The 22,577-nt window shown below is 35.4% G+C and overlaps 1 protein-coding gene across 10 annotated transcripts in view; it reads left to right on the forward strand.

Moving 5' to 3' along the window:
- Positions 1-22,577, forward strand: part of CCDC141 (coiled-coil domain containing 141) — a 96,526-nt gene that overhangs the window by 73,498 nt on the left and 451 nt on the right. For 2 of the 10 annotated variants that reach the window (XM_030486674.1, XM_030486680.1), the window contains exons 21-26: positions 992-1,175; positions 2,405-2,514; positions 5,887-5,994; positions 6,530-6,613; positions 10,326-11,212; positions 12,819-21,765. In XM_030486674.1, the coding sequence (XP_030342534.1) occupies positions 992-1,175; positions 2,405-2,514; positions 5,887-5,994; positions 6,530-6,613; positions 10,326-11,212; positions 12,819-13,095 (1,650 nt within the window). In that variant the 3' untranslated portion in view covers positions 13,096-21,765. Of the gene's footprint in view, positions 1-991; positions 1,176-2,404; positions 2,515-5,886; positions 5,995-6,529; positions 6,614-10,325; positions 11,213-11,888; positions 21,766-22,577 lie in introns of those variants that run through there. The other 8 variants (XM_030486676.1, XM_030486678.1, XM_030486677.1 and 5 more) reach the window with 8 other exon arrangements.

Below are 22,577 nucleotides of genomic sequence, written 5' to 3' on the forward strand. Positions count from 1 at the left end.
AGCATTTGTAACAGTAATTTCCCTCCTGCCACATTGTGTTGGTGCATCTGCTCTGAGGCAAGCACATTCCTGTCGTCGTCGTTTATTTTTAGAAATAACACTGTGCATATCTCCAAAGTGATCTAAATACATGACAAATAAATTCCCTTAATGATAGATCACAATACTAAGGTTTTGTTTAAAAGATGTTCTAATTGTCCAGTGATCTGATTAAGGGGTCGTGTATTGTTAGCAAAGCAATTTGTTACAATTTGTTGTGCATTTACATTTTTAAACTCCTCCCTTACTTTGAGGGAAATAAATTATTTCCTAGAGCTAAAATTTAAGATTGCTTTCTTTACACAGTGTAAAGTATCACCTTTTACTCAAGAGTATTTCTTTCAGGAATAGGCACAGTCTACAATACTGATTTTAATGGCAGGTTAGAGGGGTGATTATTAGCTGCTTGCTGTAATGATGCAATACAGATGATACTGAGTGAACACCAGGTTCTATCCTTTAAGTACTGTTAACCAAAAACATTTATTAAGGGTGTGTTCTATAGCCCATTCTTGTCAGTAGAAAGATTGCTATCAACTTTAATGGTTGCTGAGACCAAAACCCTTGTTTGCTAGTAGACTAAATCTAAGCAACCTTGCTGCCCTTACAGAGGTATATCTGTGGCCATGATACAAAGTTTGTTAAATTAGTCACTTAATATACAAAGTGGAAAGAACCCAGAAATAAAATATATGTTTGCAGAAACATTAACTAATAACTTCAGCATGCTTGCAAGATGAGCACAGATATAGCGTTTAAAGAAAATTTAACAGCTATTAATATTTGAAGCAGCATTGGTACTGAACAAATGTTTTTCAGATTAAATTAAAATCGGAAAATTTAAGACATACCGTATGCCACTGATTATAGAAAGTCTAAGATTAGTCCTGTCTATTCTACAAAAGCTTGAACTGCTGATAATTTATTATAATGCAGTGTTTTTATTCTTCAGTGTCAATTTTGGTTTGAAGATGTGAGTGCAACAGTCATTAGAGTTGGCAAGTATTCTGCAGAGTGCGAAACAAGAGAAGCAATAGAGACTCTCTACAAGCAATTCAATAAATTTATTGAGCCTACAGTGCCTCAACAGGAAGAAAAAATTCAGCAGATTACAGACCTTGCTAAACGGTTATATGGTGAGGAGCTGTCTGGTAATGTACTGCAGGGGAAAAATGCAGTAATTTAAGAGAGGATTAAGCAGATTCCTAGATTTGTTCATGTAAGAATAAGATCTTACGAATTTTAAAAAATAAACTGTTCATTTCAAGTATTGACTGGAAGAGGTGAAGGATTTCAGAACAAACGTTTAAAAGTTAAAAAATATGAAAGTACTCAACAATCTGATAGTTACTTGGTTTTCAGTATACAGCCTGAGTTCAGCTTGAAATCAAATGTGACTGTCCTTGTAATATTTATGAGTTTGGAATTAAGACTTCGTGGCTTATGATATCTCGTAACAAGCAAGCCTTTGAAGCCAAAATATATTACAGTGATATACCTTAGTGTTGAGTGAATTTTTTACATTAACACTATGAATAAGTAGTGGTATTTGCCAACTTTCTTAAGCATTTTACTAGCAAAAAATGTAGATTGTTACAAATACTCTGTTTGCAATTGTATTTATTTGGAACGTTATTGACCAAACAATGAAGGTCAACAAACTTCAGGTTTTGCTTTGTTTTTCCTCCCATTTGTAATGTTTACATACTTGTTATTTTACCCAAAGATAAGGTGACCATCCAAGCAAGGATATACTATGTATCAACAGAGTCAGACTGCGCTTTTAAATTCCTCTAATTTAGAAACTATTTAGTGAGCACAGATCACATATTTTTTTCCTTCTTTCTCCCCACCTCTCTTTTTTTTTTTTTTTTGACTTTTCAATATTTTAAACATTCCTATCTGTAGGAAAAGGAGCTGACAGAACAGATTTCTTGACACCAGTTGATTAGGAACACTGGGAGAAAGGACACACTTTGTGTTTTTTGAGTCATTACATGGGAAAAACCTTTGCCACCCTGCCTTTGTTTTGTATTTCTTGTAACAGGGGTCTAAGTGCTCCTAGCTGTATAATAAGGCAACTAGTTTAGGAGACACTTTACAAAGCCAGTATCTTTTAAAGCAATATTGCTAACCAGACAGAAGTAATTTCGTTCAAGGAGAAGCCTAGCAGAAGACCTGAAGTGACTATGAAGGTCCACCTCAAATATGCTAGTAAGAGGTAGGGTTGCAAATCACAGAACTCCTACAGCAAAACAAAACACAGAAAAATGTAATTATTTGAGTACATTTGGGTTACAAAATAAATTGTTACACAACTGTTTGAGGCATTCTGTTCTACTTTCATGTTTTTTTACCTTTGTAGGTATTGAAGAAGGAAAGAAGTATGTTGAAAAAGCCATATTAAAGTACAAAGAAATCATTAATTCTATTGATGAGTTGTGTAGGTCTCTGGGGGAACTTAAGGAGAGTAAGGTATATATCTGTTTAATCTGGAGAATGTATTGCATCTGCATCAACTGTATCAGGCTTATTGTCTGAACCAGTACTTTTAACTGAACTTAAAAGTATGTAGTATGAAGCATTTCTTAATTGTTTACTTTTCCATTGTCTTATGTAGTGATCATAATGAATTGATGAAATGCTATTTGTTTGTGCTCAAATATTCATCCTAGGATTCTTTTTCTTGACTTCTTTCAGAACTGTTACTGCTTTCAAGTAATTTTTAGGGGAAAATGTTGCAATTTCTTTGAGATTCTAGGCAAATACTTTTCTCATATTTCTTCTTCCTTTTGTTCTCTAATATAAGTAACTGCTATATCTATAAAATGCCAAACAGCGTAGCTTCTTGGCTCCATGTTGGAAAATCATCCCAAAAAAGAAGTTGTGCTAAACCCAAAGTAGTTTAAATTATGTAAGCACAGAATCATAGAATAGGTAGGGCTGGAAAGGACCTTAAGATCATCTAGTTCCAACCCCTCTGCCATGGGCAGGGATGCCTTGCACTAGACCATGTCGCCCAAGGCTCTATCCAACCTGGCCTTGAACACCCCCAGGGTTGAAGCATCCACAACTTCCTTGGGCAACCCATTCCAGTGCCTCACTGCCCTCACAGTAAAGAACTTTATCGTTATATCTAATCTAAACTTCCCCTGTTTAAGTTCGAACCCGTTACCCCTTCTCCTATCACTACAATCCCTAATGAAGAGTCCCTTCCCAGCATCCTTATAGGCCCCTTCAGATACTGGAAGGCTGCTATGAGGTCTCCACGCAGCCTTCTCTTCCACAGGCTGAACAGCCCCAACTTCCTCAGCCTGTCTTCATACGGGAGGTGCTCAAGCCCCCTTATCATCCTCGTGGTCCTCCTCTGGACTTGCTTCAACAGCTCCATGTCCTTTTTATGTTGAGGACACCAGAACTGTACACAATACTCCAAGTGAGGTCTCACGAGAGCAGAGTAGAGGAGCAGGATTACCTCCTTCGACCTGCTGGTCACACTTCTTTTGATGCAGCCCAGGATACCGTTGGCTTTCTGGGCTGCGAGTGCACACTGCCAGCTCATGTTAAGTTTCTCATTAACCAACATCCCGAAGTCCTTTTCCGCAGGGCTGCTCTGAATCTCTTCTCAACATAAAGAGAACAGCAACACACTTAGGTTTATATATATATGTATATAATCTGATAGTCTGCTTTGAGTGTAATTAATAACATGTCAACTGAGGAAGAACTATGGAAGACAGCTGAGCAGGCTGGATTTCTGTAAAAAAGACTGTCTATTCCAACCCCACTCTGAAAGTAATAAATGAAATATATCCCACATGCAGCAATAGATGATGAGTTAATTCTTCTGTGAAGTTGGAAGTGTTAAGATGCATAAATGTCCTACTGTTGTTGGTGTTGAATGTTGTTTCACTTTGATGAAATTATACTATAAAATCTGAACGCTCAAATTATCCATTAACACACTCAAAAGCAGTATGAGATGTCAAAATCAGAAATGAGTTGTAAAACTAATTAGCTGAATGGAAAGAAAGCTTTGCCTTGCACTGTGACCATAAAAAAAGCTTCAATATAAATGCCAATTAGTTTTTTTTTTTTTTTTCTGAATTCTTCTTCCAATGCATGCATTGTTTAAATGCTATCGTAGCATTTAAACAGCCCCAGGTTTTGTCAGGCTTGAATCTTTGGTATTTTTGCAAGCTCAACATAACATAGATCTTTTCAAGAGAAGTGGAGTGTCAAAAAAATTGTAATATTTGACTGATTTTTCTAATTGTAATGTGTTCTTTCTTTAACAGTTGTTTGGAGAACGCTTTTTTTCATGCAGAACCATTCATAAACTGTTTCCTGATTACGCTGACCTTTAATTTAAATAATTCTTTTAAAAAAATCAGTCAAAAGGAACATTATATATTAAAAAAAGAATTTTCTGCAATATAGAGTTCTGCAACTTTTTTTTCAAATGAAAGTTATTTTTTATAATGTGTAGTATTCTGAGATTTTAAAACTGATATTTTTATTGAACATTTCCAGAATATCTCAATATTTGATGTCTGTATCTTAGGAAGAATAAATCATTCAGTAAATAATCTACACTAATAAGTGCTATGAGCATGGAAGGCCGTGACTATGAATTCACTTTTACTTCCTGTCATTTTTAAAGCATAAATTATTAAGGAGAAATGTGCAGTCTTTGCTGATTTTACATGGCTGTACGAAAACAACTCTTTGATTTTTTCAAGTGCAAAATTAAAGAATACTTTTTTCCTTTAGCAAAAAAAAAAAGAAATATGTTGATCAGATCACACAGAATTTTTCAGTTGTTTAATCATAAAATGGAAAATTAATAATGCAGTGCTTTCTTATGAGAACTCATTTAGGACTGTAACTTTTGGATAGAGAACTAAAGATGTGAAATACACAAAACTAACTATGAAACATTTGTTTTTCCTTATGTTATGCCACTGTGATGTTCTTTGAAATCTGTACATTTCTCCTATGACAGTTTTAAAGGATTCATGAAGTCTTGATAAAATACAGTATGGTTGTCCAGATTTCTGTTATGTAAGTACTTTGTAACCAGTTGTGCAGTCCTTGAGGCTTCAGCTAGAAATAAGTATTAGCCAAAAAGAATTGTAAAGCAGCTGATCTAAAGTACAGTTAATTACATTCAGAGTAGTTATGGACTGTCTAGATGGGAGGCTGAAGTAGGGAGGAAAATGAGAACAAATGCAAGTTCTGCCTGATTATGTTTTATGCTAAGAACATATTCTCCTCTTTCCACCTTTTAGACGAATTTGAAAAGAGAGAGACTCAAAAATATTTCTTTCCTCCCTACAAGAGTTTTTCTGAAATCCTGAGGTTTTTTCTGGATTTGTTGTTTATCCTTTTTAACTAGAGACTCAAAAATATTTCTTTCCTCCCTACAAGAGTTTTTCTGAAGTCCTGAGGTTTTTTCTGGATTTGTTGTTTATCCTTTTTTTTTCCTAATAGCGTCACTTTCTTAATCTTTTATTTTCCCTTGCTTATGCTGGGTACAAATTGATTAATATTCCTGAGATTCTTGACTAACCAGTGAAGTCTTTGGTGTCCTATACTTTGCCTGACTCAGAAAAGATCCCCTCAGCTTTGAAAAATATTGCCTTTGCTTGTCCAGGGATGAATGAATCAGGTTTTGCTGTATACTTTTGTCATAAGCAATTTACACCTGAGCCAATGACAGTCTTTAGGTAAGATTTCACTGATTCTTTCTTCTTTTCTGTTGTACAGAGCATAAGACAGTGTATAGCTAACAATTGGTACTTTCTATTGTGCATAAGCTTACTTAATTTTCTTTTCACACTGCAGAAAAGTGAGTTTTCTGAGGAGCTGGTTACTTTTCAAAAAGAAGAAAGAAATGGTCAAGAAGCATGTGAGGCTGTTATTAAAGAAAAAGCGGAGGAACAAAAGCAGCAGGTAGTATTTTTTATTAAAAAAAAATTAATTATGCTAGATTTTTTCTTTTTTCTTTTTTTTTTTTTTTTTACTCTGTTTCTTAAAAGGCTTTGTGTATTGATAGGAAGTTTCTTGGTTTTCAGTCTTCAAGTATCCCTGAAGATGCGTGTTATCAGTGTAGTCTTGGTCCATCTAATCCACATATTTATTTTACCATTTTTCCTTTGGTCCTATTGCCACAGTATTATTGATGGAGATGTCCTCTTTTTAACAATTTGTCCTTCCTCAAGAGAGGACACATTCTGCTCTCTCCATTATAAGACAACTTAGGGGAATATAGGAAGTAATGGAGACTGCTGTTGTTTTTTCCCAGAGGCCTCGTATTCATATAGCCCCTAGAGACAAGCTATAAAAGTGTTTGATTTATAAGTAATATGCTATGAGGGAAGCTCAGGACTTGAACTAAGTAACAGTGGAAATTGTGATTCTTTGTTGAATCATTAAGATCTTCATCAGGAAAATAAAGTGGGGTTTTTTTAAAACATTTTTCTTCCAGATGTCATCAGGTAAATTGCTTACAAATTCAGAAAGCATTACTCAGAAGAGAAAAAATACTCTGTCTCCTACCAACACTAAACAGGTATCTGCTGTTCATGTTGATTTTTCTTTTATTTTTTTTTAAATTAAATTCATGGACATTGTTGTGTACTTTCAAAGGAATTTTACTCCTTATTTCGTTGCTTCTCATAAGTGATGGATATTGTTATAGATTGGTGGGATTTGATTGTATTTTCATTCACATTATCACAAAAATCCAATGCAAAACAACCAGAGGGTTACTTCAGTTTTACAACAGTGTGAATAACAGGAAAGCAGTCATGGTAAAAAGATAGTGGAACACAACCACAGGTGTCAGCAGTTCATTATGACATCATGTCATAGATAACTGTGGGTTGGAACTAGATGAACTTAAGGTCCTCCCCAACCCTAACCATTCTATGATTCTAGTCTGGTGTACAGTTGGTACAACACTTTACATCAAATAAATAACAGAACTCAGCAGGAATTAGTCATCTTCACCCTCACCTCAAAACACTTAAGTTACATTTCCATTGCCAAAATTCCAAACAGTAGAGATCATAAATAAGTTCCGAAGTATGGATTACATGGTGAGGATAATGCACAAAACAAAACTAGATATTGAAAGACTGGGTATGCATTTAGAATGATAAAAACCCTAGCAGACAAGCGTGTTTTATTCATGGGTATACAGTAAATGAATGTGAAAAGTTCCAAATTGTCAATGAATAAAATGTCTTAGAAGTATAGGTAATACAAATACAGACCTATGTTTTGTGAGACTAATTCTGTTAGTTTAAAGAACATTTTGAAGCCTTGGGATCCTGGATGTAAATGTAAATAATACATGAAATATTCTGGTAAATTGGATAGGGTGGTAATATATTTAAGTCTTTAGAAAGGTAGGATATATTTGTAACTGATCTAGAGCTCTAAAATGTCCATTTTGCCAGCTGATAGCATAGATCAATACTACAAGACATTAAATTGCGATGTTTTGTAGAGATTCAACTATTAACATTCCCTTCAGTTCGATACAGAACATTCTATAATCTGCTGATGAGCCAAAATTGAGCCTAATTAAATTTCTTGCCTTCATTCCAAGTCAATGGGAGTTTCACTGCTGACTTGGAGCCCAGATTTCACTGAAAATCTTGTCACTCTTCCAAAAAGCCACACTCACAAGTGTCTCCTGTCCCAGCAGATGTCCATAGCCCTATTTTACTAGGCCACAGTTTTGTCAGTCCTCATCAGACTGTGCCTCAGCTGCCAAGGGGAGAAGTTAAGGGTATGCAAAACAGCAAATATCAGGTGTGAAGTATGGCAACTATAATGCTTCCACCCTTTTCATCACTCCATCCTTCACTTGAAGAAGTAGAAGGTTCATCTCACTAGAGCTTTTCTGTCTTCCATTTCCAACCTTTACAAGGAAAGACGTGGCCCATACCCAACCTCATGTGTAATGGGCCATCAATCTCTAATTTTGCCTATGCTTCTGCAAGTTGGTTTTGCAGTATTATTTTGCTTCAGAAAAAAATATCACCTAAAAGTGGCCTGGACCTTCTCATGGCACAGTCATCCTCATGCTTTTTTGATCCCAGGTTGTACACCAGGGCTGAAGGTCCTCATGCTGCAAAGGCTGTCTGACAGCTTGCTCACTCACTGCCCACCTGTCATTCTTTTCCCCAGCATTTTCCCCAGGGTGATTTTCCAGCAATTTCTGAAATAACTTTGTTCAATTCTGTGGCCTCCTCAGACAGCATATTCCTGCACTAAGATCCCAGATTAGTCATTGGAAGATTCCTACACTGTCGTGGCTTTCCTGTAGTTATCCGAATGTGTACGCCACTGTGTGTATATGTGCGTAGACTCCTCAATAGGCAGAATGAAGCTGGATCATTGATTTCATTCAGACAGTAGACACTGGCTTTTCAGAACCTGTGTTTTTTTAAATATACCTGCTCAGAATTTAATATTATAAAGAATTTTTCTATTTCTTAATGTTTAATCAGATTCGGTTTATTATATTCATTACTGCAAGTCAGACCCAAACAGCCAGATTTTGCTACTGAAATGCCTATTAAAGCTTCATTTAAGAAAGACTTACAAATTTGGTCAGGCTTAAATCTGAGAGCACTATTTAGAACAGTGCTGATAAGATTAAACGAGCTGGGTGACAGCCAAATTTGCAAACCCTATAAAAATATATTGTATGAGTATGTATTGGAATTAATACCTAAAAATAACAATTTCTTAGGAATAGTTTAAATTAGAACACCAATTAAGAAATTGAATATGTGCAAAAGGAAGAAGTAACAGTATTTATTGTTTTCTGAGTAATTGGAAAGGGGAAAAATTGACATATTTCACCAAATTTGAAAGTCAATTATAATTTTTCATGTTTATGTCCATGATATATTCATATTGAAAGATACTTTGGACGTCAGAGTTCATCAGGGGATGCTTATGGAAAACACATTTAATACTCGAACTTCATCTTACAACTGAATTAAATTCTTTAGTAAATAGACACAATAAAATCTCAAATTTCTTCTAGTCATTCATTCATGGATCTGGCATGAATCACATGGCTTTGAAATAACAAATGTATTAACTTGGAAAAATATCTGTATTAAACCATATCTACAGGACCAGGGCACTACTTTTTACTTTTATTTTGTTAATTTTGTGCACTGATTATTAGGTTGCATTTAAAGCAATAAGGCAAAAAGAAAGGTGAAACACATGTGCCACTGCACTTTCATGATGGATACTGCCAAAGATATCTGGTTTGGAAAGCAATGGCATCCAGTGTATCACCCAACTAATTTGAGTAAACAGTTTATAGGTGATAGAAACATTGCTTAGTAGATTACATTTTTTTTTAATAGAATTTAACAATGAGAGAATAGCATAAGAAAACATTATGAACACCTTTGCTGAAAGCCCTGGTGCAAATAAAATTGACCTAAACATATGAGTACATATTTATATAAAAATCAAGCGGCAGAGTAATTAATATATCAGTAATTAATATATCAGATATTAACAGTAATTAATATATCAGATAATGTCTTTGATGCTTTACAGTTAAAATTAATGTACTCATGCCACATCCAGTTCTTTTTGAAACATGATAAGAGGGATTTTTTTCTATTCTAGATCCAAGAAAATATAAAAATAATTTTAGCATTGTTTTCTGTTAATCTTCAGACAATATCTTGAAACAGCTGGCATAACATGAGGGAAATAAAAAATGCTTGGAAGATACTGGTTTAATTCTGTAACTTTTGAACATGACTGGTGACTTTCTTTCTCAAACAATCAAAGTCCAGTAACTTGGCTGTTAATATATTCTTATTACTACATAATGGTTTCTCATTTAGATGTAATTAGGCCACCTCCTCCTTCACCTTCCCCTTGCAAATGCTTTTATAAACAGCACCTACAGGAAAGCCACAGGTTGTCCTTTGTAGAAAGAGGGACTTTCTCTTTTATTGATACTGTTGTAATCAATGCTTATATATAATTATAGTATCTGCTAAAAAGTATCTGAACAGTTTGAATTCCAGTTAGCTGCTGCAAAGTTTTCTGATGAATTATAATTTCCCGCATATTTCTTCCTGCTTCTCAGAATATGTTAAGCTTAATTAGAAGAAATATTTCAAATATTTTGCTAGCTGCTGCATGAAAAGGGGATGCATAGAATGATAACTCATTCTCTGTTTTTCTTTCCCTTCTTGCCTTTCTCTTCTTTCCCATCCTAATTTAAGGACAGGAATAAATTGGTTGATATTCTAATTATCTGTCCAGCTGGCGAGGATCTTGTTTCACAGGATACAGAGCTGTCACCTTCAGCCAAAGAGGATAGTTTCCAGACTGAATTCCTGGCAGAAGAAATACCCTCTGGAGATGAATATGAGTGTATATCACCTGATGATATCTCTTTGCCACCGCTTTCTGAGACACCAGAATCCAACCTCTTACATTCTGAAACAGAGCTAGAAGAGCAGTGCTGTTGTAGTTCTCATAATTTGCATGTCAGTTCCTATAGCTTGCAAATGCAGAAAACTGCTAATATTAAAAAAGTGATGGAAGCCTCTGATATCTTAACAAATTCTGCTTATACTGATGCTACAGATAATAAAATAGAAAGTCCATCAGATCACTTTGAGACGTTTTATACCTCTTCAACAGATTCTGGCCTAAAAGTCAGAGCAGTATCTCCTTTGACTTGTAGCTTACAAGGAATATCTGAAGCCAGCACTGCTTCCTGCACTATAAATGCCAAACCGGTATACAGCATGATGAGTGAAGTGTGCAAAACACAGTTGCAACACCTTGAGCTTCGTAAAAGCATGGCAGAAACACAAGAACAATTGCATGACTTGAATAACTGTACTAAAACCCAGGACAGGCTGCATGCTTTGCCTGATGCATTCTCAGATTTCGTGTTTCAATCAGACACCACCAGAAGCTGTCAGAGGCAGATGGTCACCCGAGAAGAGATTAAAAGTTCATCAGAAAAAACCAGCATGGCCAGCCTAACTGGACAGGCGCCTAACTTCTCCCAGCTTCTGTCTAACAAAACCGTCATGGAAGGTTCTCCGGTAACTTTGGAAGTAGAAGTAATGGGATTCCCAGAGCCTACACTGACATGGTGGGTAGCTTATAATAAAAAGTAGTAAACATACCTATTAGCAAGACACCGTGAACCACTTATAATGAAATTAATTAGACTAGAATAAATGGCTTGTATACTTTCTACTCCACCCTTTTGCATGATTCCCACCTTCAAAATTGCCTTTGACAATTAACCTACTTGAAATAACTTCTCTGTACTTCATTTTATGAATAATGACAGCATCAAACTACTGTAAGCATTTCTGATGTTGTTTTTAAGCAAATACATCATACAGTTTTTAAATTCTGGAATATGACATTCCACTTGTTCAATAATTTCTTAAAATAAATGCACACTCCAGATTTACCATAAGTAAATTCACCTGCATTTTACTCATGATATATGATATTTGGCATGATATATGGATGGACATGTACACATGCATGTATGCTGTATATAGCCACTACATATACAAACAGACACACATTTACACGTATGTAAGACTCAGTTGTTGAAAACTGGAGAGAGATTACAGGTTAAAAAAACAGACCAAACCTAAATGTCTACACTGAGAACCAGTTTTATATTATATATTTGTGTGCACACCCTATCTGTCTCTGAATTGCTGTATGGCAAATTAGGGTAATATATACTGCATTTGTGAGAAATACAGATGATGTAATATAAACATATTTTAAATTTTTTTTTTCAGAAATTCTCTGCCAACGAATAGGGACTGAAAGAGGGGCAGCTTCCTTCAGTTTTAATTATAAGAAATAATTAATTTAGCTAAAAATATATAGTCTTGATATATGGTCTTTTAAAAAATGACATTCAACTGAAAGCATTTTGCAAATTAGAAATTTATGAAAATAGAAAAAAGTGTGTTTTTTAAATAAAAATTTTTAATTAAAAATACAGTACATGTATTTTGTACTGATATAGACATTTTATTGAATATACATGTAGAAAAGTATTTCTGTGTTTGTGTAGGTTAAACGTAGCTTATGCTGAAACATCATGAGGCAAGAAGAGCTAGAATTTTCTCTCACTTCCACTGTGTAAATCAGGAGCCAATGCCAACACGTGGTGATAGATCCTCAAGTGTTAGAATATGACACCAGTTCTATGGAATAATTTCTAATGAGTTGTTCTATTCTGTTTGATGATGTGAACAAAATAAATGTTAAGTGGCCTGGGGTGGAGGAACAGGTCATTGGCTGTTCTTTATGCTGAAGACACATATTCGGAAAGGTTGTACATGCTTATGCATCTTAAGAGCCTATTCATGAGCTGAATGTGGATGATTCAACACATTACTGGCAAAAGTATTTCAGCACCAAACTGTGGGCCCAGGCCTTCATGCTGCTCTCTCCAATAATGCAGTGAGATAACTATGACTTGTCCATTCATAACCATTTTCAGAACCACATTTTCTAGCAATAAGAATGTATTATCCAGCAATTTGAATTGTTTAAATTTTCATCCATATTTACATATGATTTCAAAACTGAAGAATGAGAGCACAGCAGTGAGCTCTATCCTTTGCTGTCAGTGTAGAGGTAAAGAGGTTTTCTGAACTTGAGTTCTACTTGGAATACAACGGTGTAAATCTGACTTGAAAACTGACTCTCTGCTTCAGGTACAAGAAGGGCCAGAAACTGACTGCAGATGAGCACTTAAAGCTTTTGCAAAAGGAGACAAAGCATACTTTGTTCATTCAGAAGGTGTGTGATAAAGATGCTGGCCTTTATGTTGTTCGGGCTAAAAATTTGAACGGCACTATCTCATCAAGTGCCATTCTTCACGTGAAAGGTAACAGGCCACCTATAATAAGAATAGACTGGATAATGCTGTGTGTCATCTGTATTAGCGTATCACTAATGTACTGGCTATTCACAAAAGAAGTACAATATTGACTGCACTGGACTTAATTCTCACATGCTAAGACAACGTTGAATTTATTTCTTACACTGCATCTTTCACAATCTGTATCAAACCACTTCTATGTCACACTCAATATATTGTTTGTTTCTTTAATACCAGTATTATGTGCTCATTTTCCTTTCTCACAGTGATGTTGAGATAAAAATATTTTCTAGAATCGGAGGCAGAATTTTGCTTTCTAAAAATGTAGGTATTACAAAGTGTTGGAAACAGTTTTAATGGTTATAGCTATTAAATGTCAAGATACACCTAGATAAAGCGCTCAAATCAAATTATATTTTATGACACGCCTTTTTTTCAAGATGGTGTGGAAGGTGTTGAAATCTTTTTTAAACATCAAATGTATTATTTCCAACTATATTTTTCTCATCTACTGTTTTTTTAAAAATAATATTTGTACAATAATGCTTCTTAGTACTGAAATCTTACCATTCACTGTTGCACTGGTGTAGATCAGATTTACATCTGTCTCAGCCCAGCATTTACTCCATAAATGAAAGTTTTGGTAGTTCCAATGAAGTTGTGATTTTCTGCACAGATTTGACCCAGAATCATCAGGATTTGAGTAAGTGAATCATCAGGCATACAGTAGATCAAAACCCCCTAATGCTTACAAAATGAGATATTCCAACATACCCATCTGCTTAAGTAGATGCTTGTGATACTTTCTCTTCCTTCTTATAAAATCAAATATATAAATATTTCTAATAATCCACTATTTTATTAGTATGAGACAAGAAAGATCCTAGTTTATGAAGTGACCATTTTTGCATGTTTAAAGTTTTTAAACACGTTGATTTTAAACAGAATGAACAAATTACGGAAATACTTAAAAGTGTATTCACACACAGAGAATTTTTTTTTTTTATTTCAGTCAAATAGAATTTTACAACTTCAGAGCAGTAAATCCAAACCAGGTGAACTTTATTTACCTACATACTACATTTCATTGTTGATAAGGACAACTACAAGTGTTATTTTTTATATAAGTAGTAATTTGTTAAGATTTTTGATAACCATGCTGTAACTATGCCACTGGAAGATTTCTTATATAAATCCTCAAATATAACTTCATTCTTTAGCTCCAGTACTTGTAGAGGTACAGTAAAAACAATTGATAAACAGTGACATAATTTTTCCCTCATCTTTGATTTACAGCTTTCATATTACAACTGCTTGGTGTGGAAAAATTTATAGAGAAGAAATGTTTACTTTCTCTTGTAGAATTTGCCAAGATAAAGTAAGCCTTTTACTGTGTGGCATGCTATGAGCAGTAATGTATATTATAAATTGCCAGGGGTCAGTGAGATTCGAGACTGACGTTTAGATATTTTGGCCCAGTGACTGTAACTTTATTAAAATTCTTGTTACTTTGAAACAGGAGAAGTTCTCAAGGGAATATAACCTCACAGGAATACGAGAGGGAGCAGGAGGAGGAGGTGGTGAGCAGATGGGGAAACAAACTAACTTCTAACTAAAGTTGGTATTATCCTTAACGAACAGCTTTCTAAGTTTAGTCATCTCCCAAAAATGTTGATTCATAAGAATTTTCTCAGATATAAAGTCACCTATTTTTCTAAAGTGTGCTTTCCATCTCACAATAAAGCTTATTTTAATAATTAATACAATTTTAAATGTTTCAATTTTCAGAAAAGTAATATTCAGGTTAGTGGTTTTGTGCCCTTTTGACTTTATGCATTGCTACTATAAACATACACCAAAGGAACTATGTAAGCAAGTTGAATTGCATAAGCAGTATCCTAAGCAATATTGCGGTAAGAATGAACCAAAATGCCTCTCCTACATGCTGTAAGGTTTTGCCTGCTGCAGAGCTGCCAGAGCTTGGTAATTTATCCTGCTCATAACACTCATTTTCTGTTTGAAAATGAGTCTTCTAGGTGATGGCTGACCTTCAATCCTCTTTTTTTACTGGGAGTTGCCATCATTCAAAAATTAAAACTAATCATGGATGGTTCTTGATGTGTTCTAAGTAACTTTATATAATACTTGATCACTTTTTCAGGCATTTTTGCCCTCAGTATTGAGGCAAGTATATACACATGAAAAAAGCAGGAGTGAAATCAGATGTTCTCTTTCCTCTTCTGACTTGCCTCTGCCAGAATTAGCCCTTTAATTTAAGAATTAACTGTCATAAGGCTTGTGACAGTCATTGTAGCTCTACTAATGCTGGGCTTAGAACTACATCTCTTTTTTGACTTGTGGATCCTTCGTTTTGAAAACTATGGAAAGTTCAGTGCTAGAATGATCATTGTTCTGTCTTTTTTTATGTGGCCAATGTGAGAGTTCAGAGATACGCATTTGACCTTTTTAGTTGGAGGAGAGCCATTTACTGAGCAAAACAACACTGCAAGGTGAGTCTGTGTCCTTCAGAAAGCAAGGCTAGATTTAGAATTTCAGCCCTGCTTGGAAAAATTTGTACCAAACTCGCAGTTCTATCAAAGCGGTAGAAAAAGATGTGAACTTTTCGTCTCATAGAGCAGGAATTGGGGTAGCTTGGGTCTGGGCTTGTAGCTGGCTCTGATTGCTTGCTGGCACATACAGGAAGGCTGCTCACTATGATGATCAGCTCTATGATTTTAAAAAGGCAACAGACAGACACAGAACTACTGGACGAGTACACATATTATGGGAACAAATTCTTTCCCCTCCCTTGTAAAACTTCCTAATGTACATGCAGGCTTCCAGGGAAATACAAGGAATCAGGGACGCAGACCTTCTCCTTCATACACATTTGCATAATTACGTTTGTTAACTGCATTTAAAAGGCTTTAGAACATGTGGGAGAGACCCCAGTTACTTGCTTTACCTGAGATTTGACAGCCAGAATACAGGGCTAGTTAACAAAATTGTGTGACAGTAAGTGATGCAGCTTTGAATCCAAGTGGGATTTATTCTATTTTTTAATATTATTTAGAATCTAGCCAGTGATGTAGTCTTTTATTGGCATTTGGCTTACACACCCAGTTCCAAGGATAACAAGGAGGACCGTCATCTTTCCCGAAGAGGGGAGAAGTTAAAGAGAAGTCTTGGAAAGGGAGTAAATATTATTCCAACATTTACAGGTCTGTGCTGTGTATGCGTATGAGCAAGCATATTTTATCTTTAGTAAAGTTTTGAGTACATATCATGCTGCATGTGTCTAATTGAGTATATTTATGATTTGCTCCCTTGGCAAAAAAACATTTAAAATCAATACCATGCTGATTTTTTTAATCTGAATTATGGTGTAAGTAGTTCATGAAATGACCCTTGTTGCTAAAGTCTGTATTTTCCTTATCTATTTTTGTCCTTTTTTGTCATATTTTGAAAGTGTTATTGATAGTTCATGTACTGAGCAAGACATAGAAGTAGCTTTTCTTAATGGATTTTTTTCAAAGCATGGATATTTGAGACTTGTTTTGAGATTATATGCTCCAGGAAGGCTTCCAGATGAGTAAAATATATTGACACGATGACCCTGTAACTGTTCACTGTTATGACGTGGCGTTGAAACATCACCCGTGCTCTATTTCATTGGCTGGATAAGAATATTTTAAAGCTACTTATATCTAGAAAATCACTGAAGCAAAGCTGCTCTCTACCCACAAAAGTACAAAAGCAGCATGTTAGTGAAATGCCAAAATTGGGGAGTTTAACACTCATTTTCCAGCTTGAACTGTAAATGCCTGTTGTAACTGACAAATCAGGTAGTCCGTGTTTCAACAGAGCCTCACAGAAAAAAGATGTCAAGGGTGATCTTGTCTCAAACTACGCCAAGACAAAATAGAATGATTCCACTGGGGAAAGGTGGATTCATGCAGTTCTTTGTACACTGTGATTAAAATTATGTGGGTCTAAAGCTTATATGGAAGATCCCAATAGATTACCTGTCACCCAGGTAAGCCAGCTGCCTTTCTAAGCAAAGTGAGCCTCAGTTTTGCTATTCAGCTCAAAAGCAGCTGAAGTTGCTTATGATCTGCTCCCGTACCAATGCATCCACTTCCATTTTTACTCAAACATGTTATCTGTGAAAAACAAGCTTTCTACTACTGGATTAAATTCTGGAATTGAGTTTATAAAAAAAAATGTTAACTAAGATGTTTCAAGTTTGACTTCTAAGAAGAATGCGAGATGCAAATGAATCCAACTTTAAAATCTAAGTACACTTATTTTCAGGCGTACACACAAGTATGGCATTCGTGCTATTGCTATATGGCAGACGCTGTGAAATAATAAAAGGTCAAAACAAACGCTTATCACTTCTGAGGATGTTTGCATTTTTGCATAGTCAGATATTATTATTATTAAATGCAAAAAGATATAAATATAAGGCCAGAAATTGCCTTAAGATATCTGCAGATCTTAATAAATCATCTGAGAATTTGAACATTTCTGTGAACTTTAGATTAACAAAACCTGATTTTATGAGTATGGTATTGCATCTACTTTAAATCAGGAATAGTTTTAAATGCACAGTTTTAATGGGTATGTGGATACTAGCCACATTTTTAATTGCTACAAGAAAGAAGATTTAAAAAAGAGAAAGAGAGATTAGAGATATCAGATACACAGCAGGATTCTGAAAGTCTCCTGATTTTGGTGTTTGCTTTGTAAACAAAGGTGTAATCTATGCCGATTACTAGTGTGTTGGCAGTCTGGGTTTAAATACTGTTTATTTAAGGACTCTAATGAATGTCCAAAAAATGTGGCTGGAAAATTCCTGCTGGTTTCTGTTCAGCTAATGTAAAAAAAAAAAAAAAAAGTGACTGAGTGACAGTGATGTCTCATGATACACTAATATTTCCCCGAAAGAAAACCACACTCATTCTGTTTCAGACAGAATTTCAGTGTAACGCTCCCCCTTCCCCTCTCCCCACCTTTTTTTTTTTATAGTTCTTGTTATACATGCAGCATTTCCTCTTTCTTTTAATTATACTGTGGAAGGAGGGAATACATCTAGGTGTTTGGTATTCTGTTTCTGCTACTTTCTTGTTTTACAGTGCCAAGTTTCCCTCATAGTCACAGTTTTGAACCTATAGTTACTTCAAGATGTCAAAATGTTTACATTTTCCCAACTGCTCTCTTAAAAAACAGATATAAATCTCATTCTTTCTAGCTTTACAACAAAACTGTATACTTAGGCATATCACTAACCTCCCTTCTTCCTTCCCCATATGCAGACACCTGTTAAGAAAGTAAGTGGTGGCTGAGATTGCCTGACAAGATGTGGAGTTGTGTGAAGGGGTATTTACACAAGGTGCATAAATCCGGAGAGGGAAGAGATTGCTTATTTCCATTTTTCAAAAAAAGCAGCCTGTCTGAGGGCTTAGGTGTGAGTCAGTAGGCAAAGGGCAGATGAGGCATTCCCCTGGTTGGCTTTGGATCAGATGTGGCTGGAGCTGCAATGGAGAAGGTGACTTACTCTCAAATCACTTGTAAGGTATGCCTATTTCTGGACCTTTCTCTGGAGATTTTGTTAGGGTAAGCTAATAATTTCTATGTGTATATATCTTTTGTGGCTCAGAGGAGGTGTATCTTTAAAAATTACTGCTCAGGCTGCCTTTAACGAGGCTACACCATGCTATTCAAGGAGAGTGGAGCTCTGGATTATGGATCACTTGAGTCATGAGACCCACTTGGTATTCCTTAATAAAATTCCTTTTGATTGCATTAGGAGCTTGACTGAGACAAAATCTCCAAACAATAAAGTTTTAATTTAGCATAATGCTGAGTGGATCCAAAGTCTCTGAGCAGTATGGTGAGAATCATGATATCAAAGGTAGGGGAAAGCTTGCTAGTACCACATATCAAAACATCAGAGATTGGAAATTACATGCCCAGAGTAAATAGATTAAGAATAACTGTGAAGCAAAGAAATGAAAAATGGCTGCGGAAAAGAATTTGGCCTGACCTGGTACTACCTGTGTGTGGAGACACTTGAGACAGCGGTGAAAGCTGTGTGATAAAGCCAAATGCAGGTGATTTCTCCACCTGCAGTTTTTGCATTGCTCCGGACTGCTGACCCAGGACACTGACAAATCATCTTAGCTTATTTTGACATTTCATTATGATATCATGGGAAAACCATTGATGAAATATAACTATGCATTCTGTTTTGAAGGTTGCTATCAGAAGATGAACTCTTCATTTACAGCAGTCTTTGTTTCCCTATTGAGCTCTAGCCTGCACCTTAAAGAGTTGTAGTAACAAACACTTCATTTTTTCTTTACACATACTTTTCCCCTTGCTGTCTAGAAACCGGTCATTTTAGGTTTTATATTCTGCTGATTACTGATGTAAAATCAAGATGGATCTGATCAATGCCACCATTCTACTCAGATATGATATGTTTTTGTTTTCTTTTTCTAATGGTAAAAACTGGTATGAGATGCAGCCTGACTTCACAAGGTAATACAAGTAATGGAATCCAGCCAAAAATATCATAAGGAGCGGCTGATGTCCACTTGATGTTTTCCACTGGAATACTAGCTAATCATACACTGTGACTTATTGCCAGCTGCCTGCAAAGAGGAGGCAAGGGTATAAGCTTGGTTCTCTTTCTTGAAGTGAAGTTGCAGATCCCAAATTTCTGAGCTTCAGGTGCATGCAATGCAATGGTGGTAGCAGCTAGCTAAGAACCGAGTTGTTTGAGCTGCTGGGACCGGCTAACAAAAACCTTAGGAAAAGAAGAGTATGAGAGAGTAAACTCCACATACTTCTAGCTTTTGTGGCCTCAGTCCTACAGTATGTGGGAAGAATGTAAAAGCAGCTAAGCTTGAAAGCTTACTTGCAATTAAGAGCTCCTAAGCAGTGGATTTATTAATACAGTGGGTGAAGATGTCTGCCTCACCATGCTGACAGTCCCACATTTGCCAAAAATAGCCATGGGCTCAATATACTTGGGTTCAGAAGTTGCTGGGCACCTTAGTGAGATACACTGATTTTTGTTTCACAATAACATAAAGAAAAAAATCTTCATCCTAAAACTGGAGTAATGCTGGCATGGTTGAGAGCAGTTTTAAGCTCTGATATTTATTGCACATTTCAGTAACTTTTTATTCCTAACAAGGACAGTGATTACTTTGTTAAATATTACGGACACATGGTACAATTTATAGTAAAGAGGAACAAGAAGATATTCTTCATAAGATAGGAAAGTAAGATGTAATTTTTTGTTGTAGTATATGTCTTTGTGTGTGCTTCTGTGTGTTAACATCTGCTGCTCTGGCTTCCCTTTTTCAAGAATACTTAGCCTGAGTTCTGAGGTCATCTTCTTTTTTACTGTGGCCCTGGAGGTGGAACCTTAGGTAGTAGTACAGTGATCCAGTAAGTCCAGCTTTACAGCACATTAAGTTACATGTCACATGAAGCAATGCTTTGATTCAGTATAAACTGATGCTCATGATTGACATTTTTTTCAAGCAATTTTGATGGGTTAATTTGTATTAGCCAATAGTGATCTTGATCAAAGTGGTACGAGGCCACATTCTGACCTTCATCACTGTTGCAAATATAGGTCAATCTTTCCTTCCCCCTCTTCCCCCCAAAACTTTTTTCTTTTTTTTACTAGAAGAATAGGGAAAAAAAGTGAAGAGAGAGACCAATGTGCGACAATGCACTAAATGCAAAAAGTTCCTCTCTAAAATTTGTATGGAATATTTACTTTTCCACCTCCACTGAAACACAATAATCCACAGACTTGCCTACTACCTACACAAAGAACATGATTCTTTAGTATTACCATGGAACTAATATCACTATGCCAATGCATGAAATTCTCAGGTGCTTAATATCCATGTGTTTCAATAAACATTGTATAGATAAATGATGTCTGCTACTAACTGTCTTGCAAACAAGTTATCCCAAGTTCCAGGCTCTCTTTGTCATGCAATGTGGTGAACTTTATGAGAATGAAATTTTCCTTCAGTTGCTCTAAATTTGTCTTTTAAAATACAGTGAATAGTTTGGGGTTGGTTTTGTTTTGGGTTTTTTTTTTTTCAGTGCAAGGAAAACAGCCAAACTTCATACAAAAATTTAGACATACAACTCTACAAGAAGGAGAAGATTTAATCCTGCATTGCACTATACATGGAAAGCCCAAACCACACGTCTACTGGACAAAGGATGATATCCAAGTGGTATGCGGAGACATCAGTGTATGTTCTAATGTTCTTGAAATATTTCTTGGGAGTAAGATTATATACTTTTCTTTATGCTCCTAATAATCCTCTATGTGCATTCTATTGTTTTACAGATTGAGAAATTAGGAGATACCTATTATCTTTTAAAAAGAAATGTAGTCCTTGCTGATACTGGGAAATATATCTGTGTTGCCAGGAATGAAATTGGAAAGGCTCATTGCTCTGCTTTTGTTACAGTGATAGGTGATTCACCCTGCCATATGCATGCTTTTAGGCATGTTGTTGCCACATTAAATGAACACCTTGTTTCCACTAATATACATGCTTTGTTTCAGAGAAAAATAAACCTCCAGAAATCTCCACTGTAACTCAGGCTAAATCAGAATGGGAAGACAGATACTTTTCAGGAGAAATGAATGCCACCACAGCTGAGGTTCTACAAGCCCACGACACACATTCTGTGCGAAATCAAAGGCTAGTGGCTAAACATCTCCCAGTAAGGTAACTTGCAGCTTACTCTGTGCTACATCTTGTAATACTCCAATAGTTGTAAGGACCTTAATTTACAAAGCACACATCAAACAGTCTTCTTAATCCTACGAACCCTTTGCATACTGTAAATGAAGTGTATAATGTGTTGTGTGTGCTTTTTACACTTAATTCTTCATCAGAAGATATGTAATTCTGTTAGATGAAAGACCCTATAGTATAATTGGAAGTGGAATTTGTGCAATAAGGTATTCTGTTTAGTAATTTTTTTTTTTAATTTAGATATTAATGTAAGATTGAATAGCTCAAAAAACAAAGTTTTCGAGAACTTCAAATTCATACAACTACATGAAGTTTCAATAATAAAATATGTAAATAAACTTTTCTACTAGTTAAGCATCTTATTTAGAAGAATAAGTAGCAGTTCTAATAATACAACAGTCATTGTTCATTTATTGATTAAAGATGACAAAATTTCCCACTGCACAATTTCAGAAGATTAAATGAGATAGATACATGAAGTCAATAGTCCTTGGTCCAATGGTGACTTCTTCACAAGATTAAATCTTGCCTCCTAAATTTAGGCTCTGATAAAAAAGAGAAATGTTCTTTTGTCTTTAAGTTCCTGAGGTATGTTTAGCGAAACATGAAAATCATGTTAATTTCAGGGCATATAGAGAATTCTGTATGATTAAAACATGTAGAAAATACAGAAAGGCCAAATTTCTCATTTTTCTCATCTTTTTTGTTCTTTAGAACTGAAGTGCCCTCTGGTTATTTGTTATTGTCAGCAAGATGAGTTTTAAGAAATTTTATGTTCTGTC

The sequence above is a fragment of the Strigops habroptila genome, chromosome 5, assembly GCF_004027225.2.
Source record: "Strigops habroptila isolate Jane chromosome 5, bStrHab1.2.pri, whole genome shotgun sequence".
Lineage (NCBI taxonomy): Eukaryota > Metazoa > Chordata > Aves > Psittaciformes > Psittacidae > Strigops > Strigops habroptila.